At 31.8% G+C, this 12,988-nt stretch overlaps 3 protein-coding genes across 4 annotated transcripts; 2 read left to right on the top strand and 1 right to left on the bottom strand.

The window, feature by feature from the left end:
- The first annotated feature begins 719 nt into the window (after positions 1-719).
- On the top strand, positions 720-5,123 carry LOC122576717 (peregrin). 2 transcript variants are annotated; one of them, XM_043747402.1, is made up of 8 exons: positions 720-1,356; positions 1,771-2,053; positions 2,122-2,965; positions 3,044-3,343; positions 3,421-3,595; positions 3,672-4,090; positions 4,379-4,753; positions 4,858-5,123. In XM_043747402.1, the coding sequence occupies exons 1-8, from the start codon at positions 1,237-1,239 to the stop codon at positions 5,036-5,038; spliced, it is 2,697 nt and encodes an 898-aa protein (XP_043603337.1). In that variant the 5' UTR covers positions 720-1,236; the 3' UTR covers positions 5,039-5,123. The 2 variants fall into 2 exon arrangements, with proteins under 2 accessions (XP_043603337.1, XP_043603340.1); XM_043747405.1 differs by having other exon boundaries at positions 1,246-1,373.
- A 149-nt stretch (positions 5,124-5,272) lies between these two features.
- LOC122576723 (beta-ureidopropionase) lies at positions 5,273-11,327 on the bottom strand. The gene is made up of 7 exons (XM_043747421.1): positions 11,207-11,327; positions 8,756-8,809; positions 7,977-8,392; positions 6,761-7,011; positions 5,983-6,371; positions 5,567-5,884; positions 5,273-5,484 (listed from the first exon to the last, which is right to left on the bottom strand). The coding sequence occupies exons 3-7, from the start codon at positions 8,081-8,083 to the stop codon at positions 5,374-5,376; spliced, it is 1,176 nt and encodes a 391-aa protein (XP_043603356.1). The 5' UTR covers positions 8,084-8,392; positions 8,756-8,809; positions 11,207-11,327; the 3' UTR covers positions 5,273-5,373.
- LOC122576722 (vacuolar protein sorting-associated protein 72 homolog) lies at positions 8,831-12,365 on the top strand. Its single transcript, XM_043747419.1, has 6 exons — positions 8,831-9,870; positions 9,946-10,157; positions 10,221-10,403; positions 10,495-10,711; positions 10,778-10,990; positions 11,067-12,365. Exons 1-6 carry the CDS (start codon positions 9,737-9,739, stop codon positions 11,299-11,301), a joined length of 1,194 nt encoding a protein of 397 aa, XP_043603354.1. The 5' UTR covers positions 8,831-9,736; the 3' UTR covers positions 11,302-12,365.
- The last annotated feature ends 623 nt before the right edge of the window (positions 12,366-12,988 follow it).

Raw genomic sequence — 12,988 nt, 5'->3', positions numbered from 1 at the left:
ACGTCTTTACATCACATATCTGGTGGGCGGGGAAAAAAATTTAACTCAAATTTTCGACAAAAGAGGATAAATACGATTATATACTCTATGAATATTATAAGTACTTGTATATATCTTATTTTGTATAATTTATTGTACTAAAGCGCTCTTGTATTGTTTTATCATATTATTGCACTATATGGAGTTTTGTGTTGTATAATATTGTATATATTGTATATTATATATTATTATTATATATTTTGTATCTTATTGTGTTATACATGTAGTATATAAATTGCATACTTCTCTAAGAGACAGAATATGGTAAGATGTAATATATAGTAAACGGCTTACAATTCCATAAGCGAAGCAACAAAAAATCTATCTATCTATTTATCTATTTATCTATTATAAACGCTTCTCTACAAAGCTTATAATTCTGACTTATACTCTTTTGCTCGTTCATCAAAAAAATTATATTTTTCTGCTATATTAAAGAAAACTTGCGTTTTGGGTCCCATATAACACGAGATTCATATCAAATTAAATGTATACTTCGTCATATATCCTGACTAAATAATGTTATTACATTTTTCCGTGTTAAAAGAACAACACGAAAAGTTCCATAAATTATGATTATTCTTTTACAATAGAAATTAGTAAAGGAAAATAATTTTCCATTTCCTAGTTGCGAGGTTATGTTGCATGCTCGAATTATTTGTTTATAATGGTGAGTTTTCATTATTGTCGGCAATGTCATAGATCACGGACATTAAATCTACTGTAAATTACCAAGTTTAAGCTTAATTTAATTAATTAATTGAAATATATATGTATGAAAATAAATCTATATCTTATAAGAAAGAAAGAAAATCTACGAGTTTAATCACTTATATTTTTGAAAAAGGTGCTTTATGATTGGCACGCGATGCAAAGTACTTTCATTGCATTAACATGTCAGTGCACATTACGTTTGCCGCTCAAATTGGTTAGATTACCTGTTCAAACGTTTGCGAGCGTTTCTTTTTCCCGTCAAATGCAAATTAATGCAATAACTATATCTCAGACCTATTTACGTGAAAATGAGGGATACATTAGTCCATATAGTTTTAGTATACGATACCGGAGCGAATTCATAACAGAAATGCTCTGAAAAACAGAAAACATATGTAAGAGAAGGTTTTTAAACCGAAAGTGCGGATAATATAACCACGTTAATTATCGTTTACAATACACTGCGGGAGATCGTGAAAGAAGATGAACACTCCACAATCGAACAAAAAAAAAGGCAGAAGTAGAATCGGTGTTAGCAACGATAGTACTAGCCCCGCGAACAACGAAACGCTCAGCACCCAAGAAACATCGAAATTTGTTTTGGTATGGAAATTGTTCCGGTAAATGCAAAAGAATTGCGTGAAAGTAATGAATTCATAGACTGTACATATTCATCCATTTTTGAGAAATTTGAGATTCCAAAAATCTACATAATGTAAATAACGTGTAAAAGCATATAAAATATCTAAAGTAAATTTCTTTAGCCACGTTCATAAAAATATAAAATTGCATAAACATCCGTAGTCTGTTAATTAATATTGTAGAAACTTTTAAAAGTACATATGAACTGTAAAATAGTATCTCTTTTCATTTTTATTGCACTACAATATATTTTTATTTATGTTACTTATTGCTGTATATTTATTTTGTAATAGATTGTATATTAAACTTAAATTAATTCATAAATATTGTTTTCACTGGGAATTAAATAATTTTGTGACATTATTTACTTTTAAGGTGAATCCTATTGGTGAAGATACAAATAAAACATTCAAAATTGGAATCACTGATTCAGTACCTATTATTTCCTTGGAAGGGAATAGTTCTGATGAGAAAAATACGATTCAGAAAGGTCATGCTATACCGTTAGACAAAGACAAGGAGGAAAAGAATATTCTTAGCAATTTACCTGTAGCTATGGTGAAAGAGATTGATGGGTATGAGCAACAGCTAGGTGAAGCAGAACCACTTCCAAATTCATATATCAGATTTATGGAACGCAGTGGGGAAGAACTTGATGGTAATTTGTTTCAAATATACTTATACTTTTCAAGTGACAATTCACTTAAATTTGTTCCCCTTTTGCAGGAGAAGTAGAGTATGATTTAGATGAAGAAGATACTGCGTGGTTGTCTACAGTAAATGAAAGGCGATTAGCTTCAGGACTCAGTCCACCTTTGGAGCCTGATACATTTGAATTATTGATGGACAGATTGGAGAAAGAATCATATTTTCAACAACAAAGTAATGGTGGTGGAGGAGTGGCAGCTGATGAAGATGCAGTTTGCTGTATTTGCATGGATGGAGAATGTCAGAACAGTAATGCTATACTATTTTGTGACATGTGCAATCTAGCTGTTCATCAGGATTGTTATGGTGTACCATATATTCCTGAAGGACAGTGGTTGTGCAGGAGATGTTTGCAAAGTCCTTCACGAGCAGTTGATTGTGTTTTGTGCCCAAATAGGGGTGGTGCTTTTAAACAAACTGACCGCCCAGCTACGTGGGCTCATGTTGTATGTGCTTTATGGATACCGGAAGTAAGATTCGCTAATACAGTGTTTCTGGAGCCTATTGATAGTATAGAAAGTATACCTGCTGCACGTTGGAGACTTACATGCTGTGTATGCAAACGTAGAGGATCTGGTGCTTGTATTCAGTGCCACAAAAGTAACTGTTATGCTGCATTTCATGTAACATGTGCACAACAAGCTGGTCTATGTATGCGTATGAGGACAGTGCAACCTGCAAATGGGGAACCAATGTTAGTTCAAAAAACAGCTTATTGTGAAGCTCATACACCATCTGATTATCAACCTTCCACCAATCCTGCTGATGCCAGAAGAAGGGCAATTGCAAATAAGAAGAGTTCTTCTGCTCCAGTTATTTCTATTCCAACCATACCACCAGAACGTATTAAGGAAATTGCTAGGTAAAAAACATAAAATTGTTTTAACACATGTGCCAAAGTATATAAAGAATTTTGTTAATGATTTATGATGTTAATTAGCTTAGCTGAAGGGTTACCTAAACGAAGCCAACTGATACAGCGTCTTATAGCATACTGGACTCTGAAACGCCAATACAGAAATGGCGTTCCTCTTCTTAGAAGACTTCAGAGTTCACATCCTCAATCCAGACCACCACCACTTGGAGAGAATTCTTCACCTCCACCAGATAGTGAATTACGTGGTGAATTGTATCGTCAATTAAAGTATTGGCAATGTTTACGTCAGGATCTCGAGCGAGCCCGATTACTTTGTGAATTAGTACGGAAACGTGAGAAGTTGAAGAAAGAACTATTCAAAGTGTAAGATTTCATAGAAAAGAAACCCAATTATCAAGAGCTATATAATAAATATTCAAACATTTCATTTTATTCTGTAGAAAAGAAAAATGTTTGTGGTTTGAATTACGTCCACTGGAAAGTATTCTATGCTCCTTACTAGAAGCAATCAAAATGAAAGATGTAAACGACGTGTTTGGACAACCAGTAAACACTAAAGAAGTCCCAGATTATTTGGAAATTGTATCTCATCCTATGGATTTTTCTACCATGCAGGTAATTTATCTTATTTCAAATTATTTAAAGAAAAAACACATGTTACATATACAAATTATAATCTTTATTTTATTAGATCAAAATAGAAAGACAAGAATACGACACAATTGGAGCTTTTGAAGCAGATTTCAACCTGATGGTCAGTAACTGCTTGGCCTACAACCGTAAAGATACCATGTTTTATCGAGCTGGAATAAAAATGAAGGAACAAGGCGGCGCTCTCATAGATCAAGCTCGCAAAGACTATCCTGAATTGGACCCTGTAAATGAAAACGAGCAGACAGCATCCAAATCTAGAAAAAGAGACCGTGCTAATAGAAGTCGTGGAGAAACTGAGTTACAATCCGGAGAGAAAGAAATAGGAGGAGGAGGAGTTAATAGAAGAACAGCAGTTCTTTTCACTCGTAAAGCAAGAGCGAGAGCCAGTAGAAGTAATCAAATGTTCGTCTTAGAGGATGATAAGAAGAAACAGAGTGACAGTTTTAAAGAGTACAGGTGCACATTATTCCCTTTTAACTTTACTGTTCTTGGATCCATATGAAATGGGTGTTATATTTCAGTAAATATTAATCAAATATAGATAGCTTTTAAATATTTGGTTCTAGTATTTAATATAATATTGTTACCTCTTGTGTATTCCACACATTTGATGCATAAGGTATTCTGAAAAAAAGGATATCTGAAGAAATAGAAAAAGAAAAACAGAATTAACCATTATACGTTTGTATTTCAATAAAATATTGAGTACAATATCGATGTACAATATGAAATTAATGTTTGCAGAAGTAGAACAATGGACAGTGATGTGGGAGAAGGTGAAAGTCAATCTTCGAGTTGCAGCAGTTGCTCAACGAGCAGGTCCACTACTCCTGATTTAGAAGAAGAAAAACAGAGGCAGCAAGAAGCGAACGAAGCAAAAAAAGAGCTGGAAAGCAAGCAAGGCACAGCGAGCAATGGTCTGGAGGCTCTCCAACTTGTATGGGCCAAGTGTCGCGGATATCCCTGGTATCCGGCTCTTATAATAGATCCTAATACACCCAGAGGCACCGTGCATAAAGGTGTACCAATACCAGCACCGCCTGATGATGTATTAGCACTCGCCGTCAATTACAAAGAACCAGTATTTCTCGTTCTCTTCTTTGATACCAAAAGAACATGGTAATTTTATTTCTCTATAGTGTGCAATTATATTCTTTGTTTTCCTGTTGTTCTATCGATTTGGTTATTTTGTGTATATATGTAATTATATATAATCATTGCAGGCAATGGTTACCGGGGGAAAAGTTGGAGAAGCTCGGAGTGTCTCAAGAACTAGATGAAGCAAAATTAATCGAGTCCCGAAAACCTGCGGACAGAAAAGCCGTGAAGAAAGCGTATCAGGAGGCGCTCCATTACCGTAAACAAACGCACAACACAACGTTGAATGCTGCTTCAGTCAGTTAATCTCGTGAATTCTGATAAGATATTATTTATAACTATAAAGTAGTTCTTTTTAAGAACTTGTAAGTATGTAAAAAGAATTTTAACGTACATATGTAACTTATGGTAACTTATCTTTAAGTCACATCTTTTCCAGAATTCTATTTATATTTTTAAATAATGACTGAAATGAAATAAAAAGAGACATTGTTTATATAAAATCTTGCCTGATTGAATATTTGTCTAGATACATATATATTTTTTTATAATCGTCTTTTTTATTTATACATATAATCAGCAAAAATAAGAAATTTGTAAAAATAAGCATCTGCGATTTGCAGCATTTCGTGTTTGATTTATTAATTTTTGCTGTCTTTTTCCTGCTGTTTCACATTTTTCTGTTGTGGTTTCCAGTTTTTTTCCACATATTCATTCAATTCTTTGGCGTACAAGTCCAATCTCTGTGTCATCTATAAAGAAAAAAAAACATAGGAAGAGTAAGAGTCATAAAAGAAAAACAGAAGGTCACAAATATCTAAGGTTTTAGCTTACTCTCAAACACCAAAAATCTTTCATCTGACGACACAAGTTCAGATCTAGTTCAGAGACGAGAAGACCATCTTTACAACGACTTAAGCCCGGTGTTCTAGTTCCATCAGGAGCAGTTATGTAGCTGGACCCATAAAAGTGGCCAAAATCATGGTGTGCAGGAGCTCCATTGCCAGACGTAAATTCATTGGGGAACATTTCAGTTCCAACGCGATTAATAGCACAGGTGTAGTAACTGTTTGCTATGGCTGCACATCTTGCTTCGATGGACCATAATGGTTCAGATGTATGGCTGGTTGTTGCTGATGGGTTGAACACAATCTAGGAACAGACATTTTATAATAAATTTTTAGAAATTTTATCAGTATAAATGATTTATGATATTCGTAAGAAAATACATGATTAAAGATAAAGTTTACCTCAGCACCATGCAATCCGTACATCATCCAGTTCTGGGGATGATGTCTACCATAACAAATGTTAATAGCTATACGTCCAAAACATGTTTCGAAGACAGGATGTCCTGTATTTCCTTCCATGTAGTAAGTAGACTCGTTGAAATCTCCTACGCGGGGAATATGATTCTTCCTCACCTTTCCAATCACTTTTCCATCGTTATTAATTATTACTGAAGTGTTCCACAGAGTGTCGCCATTTGCAGAGTCTCTCTCAAGAATTGGAGAAATGATAACCATTCCATGCCGTTGAGCAAGTTCACTCATGAGTATTATGGTTGATCCATTCTCAGCATCTTCAGCCAGTTCACACCAGGGATATTTTTCTCTGGTGCAGAAGGCAAATGGCATGGCTGTAACATAAATGAATAGGTTTCTGTTTTAGATAAACGGTTTCTAAAATAAATAATGAAAAGAATTGACAATTATTTCGAACAAGATGATTATAAATTGTAATTTTTATTGGAAAGAATGAAAGTTCTTTGAAGAAGATTTCCCTATTCTTATCTAATCTTGTAGAATACATTAAGATTAGTATTATATAATCTTATTTGGAAACATCGAAGTGTATGCAAGATTATCATCAAAACAAGCAAATATTTGAATAGCTAGAATGATAACATTTCCAGTCCACGAAATTCCAAGTTTTTAGCTTTTAAGACAAGTAGTACATGATTTTTTAATATATATGGATTCCATTGATATGTATTTTTTTAAGCACCATGTAGATTTTCAGACATACCCCAAGCCTCTTGGAGGCAGAGTATGTTGACACCGCAGGCTGCGGCGTAGTCGACATATTTTTGGATTTTCATATGCAGAGCGTTTCTTTGTTTCTGCAAAGGTTCTGTCGTTGGTAGCACTATGGAATGCTGAATCAAACCAACTCGGACGAGACGTGGAGGACGCAGTTGCTCCGTCACACTGCCGCCCACAATGTATCCTTGGATGTCGAGATCTTCACTTCCGTTCCATTGAGGAAGATTTAGCGACCTTTAATACATTAGAAAGAAAATTAGTTACTAATAACATGATACTATGGTAAACTGTAACTGTAATCTAAATATAAAAGGAATCATATACAGGATGTACTAATAACTAGATGCTTCTACGTACAAAAATGTCAAGAATATAGAATAATATAATTATATATTCTTATTTTCAATATAATTATAAATATATAGGTATAATCTTTCTTATTAAAAATATTAATTTTATCATTTTCTTAAGTTCGAAAGTTCATAATATATATTTTATTCATAATTTATAAATTTGTGAAGATTGAAACAAGTGTTTAAAGTTCATCTCGCGGCGTTATTAGGATACATAATGTAAAATAAGAATATGAGTTATTCAGAGTTACACTGATCCATAAATCTAAAATAAATAACGATAAGAAATAATGAAGATATTTCTGGCAAGACACCCTGGGTACAGCTCAGTTTTCCACCAAATCTAGCCAGCACCAAAATTTATCCAGTACATGAAACAATTATGCGCAAAACGCCGATTCTTTATTCGCGCAAAATCGCGTGAAATCTAAAAATATTTCACACCAAATTACTCTAAGATACATTGACATCGGGTACAACGTACTCAAAACGTTTGGAGAGTATCAAAAGCTATTTTCGTATATTAAAATTCAGTCCAAAAACATCTGTTAAGAAAAAAGAACAAATTGAAGATTGATACGTTGACTGCCACGCGCAGTTTCTATATCTTGCCATGGAAGCGCAATAGATTGAAACATACTACGCTATAACATTGAATTTTTGCAAAATGTTATATCTGCGTACTTTTCCTCTGACAGTGTTATGTAAGTCATTCACATAGTTAAATATTTTTTAGTCCCTAAAATTTATTTTATTTTAATAATCCTACAAAATTTAGTAACAGTAGTCACCGATGATCACCGTGGCAATCAATGTGTTTAGTATGTAAATAGGAATAAATCTTACTGCAACTCGCGGCCATATAAAAGGCGCTTAACTTCAGCCAGCTCCTTCTCTGGTAGATTTTTCTCTAAAATGTCTTCGAGAGTTTGATCAAACTTTGGATTACTCATTCTGCTGTGAGAAATGCTCAGGCGTCGTTGCTACTCGATTCTGCTTGTGACCACGCTTCGTCACTGACTCCAGACGATTGTGAGAGGACGCAGAGTTAACGCGTGATATATATCGATGATATGTGCAAACATGTGTTAACATACTCGTTAATCTTTATCAATGAATGCTTTTTGACTAGCTTAATTAATTATCATACCAGCCATAAATTTTATCTTACCTGGTTGAAAGAAACAGATGACCTTACTGTTTTCGTTGACTTCGTATTACTGTGTTTGATTAAATATAACATTTTCTTCCAGGGCTAATCTCTATAATAATAATTAATAATTAATCAATTTCAGTTGTGTTGATAGGTATTTATTTATTTATAATTATAAGTAAAGAATCAATGCAGATCATTTATTTATAGATACGTTTTATTTTCTATCATATGATTTCTATTTTGAAAATAAACACTGAAAATCGAAGACTCAAGATACCTTATTTTTAGTTATTTTTTAACAAATTTTAATAATTTTTGTTTTTATTTTTAATTTTGTTTAAATATTGATATAGCTCCTATTTATTTCGAATAAAAAATGTAGTCATTATATAAACTCCATAACTTCATAATTTCATGATCTGTATAAAAACGTAGAACTTTTGTAGAAAATATTTCTAAAAATAATTACATTGTTACTTGTTCCAATCTTTAGAATTCCATTTTCAACGAGATGTTCCTGTATCTGTAAAATAAGAAAATGAAAAATTTTATAAACGAGCCGAAAATTTTCCATTAAAGTTAACAAAATGCAGTATTTTTTTCAAGTAATCGTGCATGTTAAATGTTACTGATAGGGTGCAGTCAGGTTATCTAAAGGTTTACTCTCTCTCTCTCTCTCTCGTTGTTTATAATCCACGATATCGTGAAACAATAAATTTAAACGCTTCATATTGAAATATTATCAAAATAAATGTATCGCTTGTTTTTGCTCAAACAGAATATATTACACAGATTATTACGCAACAAAACATATTTTTCTGTTACTATTACTGCAATAAAGTTCGTTAATTAAAGTTGTATCTCGTTCTTATATGTCTTTTATTATTTAAGTTTAGATTATTATCAGTGAACCTATGAGAATATAGTTTTACATAACAAAAATACATTCGATATAAATTTTAAAAAGTAATGATAATAATGATATATGATAATAATCAATTAAAAAGCAAATATGGTAATAAATTATTTCTGTTTTTTAAATTTGAACGCGATTATCGATTGTTTTCGAATATATCACTATCGATAAAAACGATAACGATAACATCGATAATTATCGAAAGTGATATCGATTATAAATTGTTGTTAGTACCTAAGACCTGTTGTTAGTATATGATATATATACGCAAATAAGAGTAAAATGTGAAAAGTTAAAAAAAGCTCATTCTTGCTGTATTAAAAGACGTCCACTTTCAACAATAATTTATTGCATATTTTTAAAAACATCAGATAATTCATACAAGTGAATAAATATGTGGCCATTTTATCTTCTGTTTCTAGGTTAAGTTAACCTGGTTAAGTTAAACTTAATAGTTTTAATAACTGTGAAAAGCGAATAGTATTGAAAAATTAGAAATTAATCAAAGCAAAAGTAATTTACATAACTATAAAAATGGCACTAAATAGAGATCGGCGTTCAAAAGCCGGAAGTAAGATGGCAAAATTACTGAATGAAGAAGAGGAGGATGATTTCTATAAAACAACTTATGGAGGTTTTGACGAAGTAGAACAGGATCATGATTACATGTTAATATCAATTTATTTATTCACCAATTTGTCAACATTATGGTAATAAGAATTAAGCAATTTGTCTTAATTTAGGGAAGAAGATGAAGCAGAAGATGAAGTAGATTCAGACTTTAGCATAGATGAAAATGATGAGCCCATTTCTGATACTGAACAGGAGGGACCTAAGAAAAAACGTAGGCTAGTAACAAAAGCTTACAAAGAACCTAAAGTTCAGTCTAATCAATTGCCATCTAAAGAAAAGAGAGTAAGACAGCCAAGGCAAAGAACCTTTATCGAGAGCACAGGTGAATGTGTGTAAAATAAATGCTGAATTATATGTACAAACAACAAATTGTAATTTTTTATAGAAAGAAAATCTATACGTCGATCTACTGCTGCAAAATCGGCTGCAACACAAAGAAGACTTACTGAAAGAAATGAGCATCAAAAAAGGAAAACTAGAGTTATAAGACATGATACATGGAAGCCTACTCAAGAAGAGTTATTAGAAGAAGCATTGCAAACTGAACAGATTAATATGAAATCATTAGGTTTGATATGATGATCATTAGATTGCCTAATATGCTATTGATAATTTTAATTTTTTTATTATTTTTGTTAATTCAATTTTATTAATTGCAGAAAAGTATCAGAAACTAGAAAATGAAAAAAAAAATACTAGGACAGTAAGAAAATCGCAAACTGGTCCTATGATTAGGTATCAGTCTTTAGCAATGCCTGTTATGATACTTTCTGAGGTGAATTATGATAAAGAAGAAGATAAAATTAATGTTGAAGGAGATGACGAAAAAAGTGCAAATTTGGAAGACAAGCATTCAGATGGGACAACAGGTGAAAGGTAAAATATAACTTTCTTTTCAATTAAATTAACAATATTGTAACAATAAATTTCTATTCATTTCAGTGCTGTGACTATAAAGACAGAAAATGGCATGACGGACATTGCCAAAAAGGAATCTTCTCAAAATTCCAACAAAGGCAAATATTACTATGAACAAACAAAAGGATATTACGAAAGAACCTTTATTACTTTCGAAAATGAACAACTGTTTTCTGAAGCTTTCAAAAAACCTTCCACACCAAGATCACTGATGAAACCTTTATGTGCAATTACTAGGTAAAATATCAAAAATATACTTTTCGTAGTTTTTTAATAGATAAAGATAAATTTATAAATATGAAAAAATATTTAGGCTCCCAGCAAAATATTTAGATCCCATGACTCAGCTACCATACAAAAATGTGCAAACGTTTCGTCTATTGCGTGAAGCGTATTATCAACAATTAGAAGCTCGAACAGATATTAATGATACCTCACAAAGCCCAGACTTACTACGGTGGCTCGAATGGAGACAAAAAAATCATGGTGGTCTAGCTCAAAGAAACACAGTACGTCTTGAACCAGCTTCCGCGAGCATGCCTATGTAGTTTCTAGAACCAGTGATAAAATTAAATAGTATCTGTATCATTATAATAATGCATTATTTTTTATTTTTATTATTTCTAAATTCAGGACTTCCATTTAAGAAACCTTTAATTTGTAAAATAAATGTAACTACAAATAACAGCGAAGAAATATGTTGTAAAGAAAAGAGAAACTGTAAATAATCGCATAATTTATTGTTAAGTGTAGTATCGAATTATTGCATATCATCTGCATTGTATCACGTGAGTTTTGAGATTCTTTGTATATACAGTCTTAAAATTATGATAAAAGTAGCGATATATAATGTACTTATTTATACAAAGCTATATCGATTAATATCAATATTTCTCGGCTAACGAAACGAAAAATTGTACAATACACACGTATACATATATGTTCAAAGCAAAAGTGATTTTATTAATAAAATTATGAAGTACAAAGCATTGGTTAATAAAATGTCGCCGATTCGGCGATATCTTTTTTCATATATATATATATAATAATATATATATATTAATATATATATATATATTATTTATTTCATGTGGTGTGAGTGTTGTATATATATATATATATATATATATATATATATATATATATATGTATCGAATCAACGGAGAATAAACTGATCTCAATAACGTCTAAAAATTCATCGTTCTAAATATTCCATTCGTACAAATTCAATCTTCACAAAAATGGAACTTGAAAAAGTTCCATCAAGTATCGTATTTAGTAACCTAATGGTACAAAATGGAAAGCAAAAAGGCATATTGTATGTATACCCGAAGGGAAAAGTATGATTCTTTCATTGTTCTGTTAATTCATCGCACGCTCTGACACGAAATTAGAATTTTTCGACTATCATTGCTTCGAAATGAATTTATATTTTAAAAACTGACTAGTCAGCCAGAGGAATTTTACTTCTTATGTATGGTCACGCATAATCTCGCGGACTTTCTAAATTCATTCTTCTTTTCCTGTTATTAATTGCTCATTAAGCTATTTTGGAAAATAAAAATGATTATTTATTTAAAGAGAAGTATTTTAAATAAAATTCACACTTTTACCGGAACACTACTGGTAGTTATCTCTATTACTTATTGCAATTTACCAGCTAAATTGCAATAAAAGAGATAATTATGTTACTAATAAATAGCGCTCTCAGAAAAGCATAAATTATATTTCCAAGACTTCTTGTATTTATTAACACGTTGACTGCCACGTCATTTTTCATATTTTGTCTAGAAGCTTGATTGAAATATACTACACCATAAAATTTAATTTTTGCAGATATTATATAGTATTTACACTTTCTTCTGATAATATTATCCAAATCATTCACATTGTTGACAAGTTATTAGTCCATGAAATTTATCTTATTTAAAAAAAGGATTAGCAACGTCGATCACCGATGATCGCGGTGGCAATCAACGTGTTAACGATATTTTACAAATTAAAAAGAAAAGAAAAGAATAATGTTATAGTTCCCTATAAACGGTTCTGTGTGCTCGTTTTATCGTTTTCTTGGTATGATTACTATTGCACGAACCATCAATGTCCTCGCATAATACAGCGAGGTGTAGACATTTCAATATTTCAACGTTTTACTCACTCTCTATTTATTCATCAAGATACAACGAGGACTTGTAACGATAACAGATTACATTGCGGCTACACACATCGAAGCGA

Source organism: Bombus pyrosoma, linkage group LG16, assembly GCF_014825855.1.
Source record: "Bombus pyrosoma isolate SC7728 linkage group LG16, ASM1482585v1, whole genome shotgun sequence".
Taxonomy (NCBI): domain Eukaryota; kingdom Metazoa; phylum Arthropoda; class Insecta; order Hymenoptera; family Apidae; genus Bombus; species Bombus pyrosoma.
This window is presented reverse-complemented; position numbering and strand designations above follow the sequence as displayed.

Bases quoted from the DNA above. Each gene is read 5' to 3' on its own strand.
- LOC122576722 (XM_043747419.1), top strand. From the start codon at position 9,737: ATGGCACTAAATAGAGATCGGCGTTCAAAAGCCGGAAGTAAGATGGCA. The intron at 10,404-10,494 runs GTTTGATATGAT...TATTAATTGCAG, and splicing joins GATTAATATGAAATCATTAG to AAAAGTATCAGAAACTAGAA. The intron at 10,712-10,777 runs GTAAAATATAAC...TATTCATTTCAG, and splicing joins GATGGGACAACAGGTGAAAG to TGCTGTGACTATAAAGACAG.
- LOC122576723 (XM_043747421.1), bottom strand. From the start codon at position 8,083: ATGAGTAATCCAAAGTTTGATCAAACTCTCGAAGACATTTTAGAGAAA. The intron at 5,885-5,982 runs GTAAACTTTATC...GTCTGTTCCTAG, and splicing joins ACGGATTGCATGGTGCTGAG to ATTGTGTTCAACCCATCAGC. The intron at 5,485-5,566 runs GTAAGCTAAAAC...TTTTCTTTATAG, and splicing joins AAGATTTTTGGTGTTTGAGA to ATGACACAGAGATTGGACTT.
- LOC122576717 (XM_043747402.1), top strand. From the start codon at position 1,237: ATGAACACTCCACAATCGAACAAAAAAAAAGGCAGAAGTAGAATCGGT. The intron at 1,357-1,770 runs GTATGGAAATTG...TTTACTTTTAAG, and splicing joins AAACATCGAAATTTGTTTTG to GTGAATCCTATTGGTGAAGA. The intron at 4,754-4,857 runs GTAATTTTATTT...TAATCATTGCAG, and splicing joins TTTGATACCAAAAGAACATG to GCAATGGTTACCGGGGGAAA.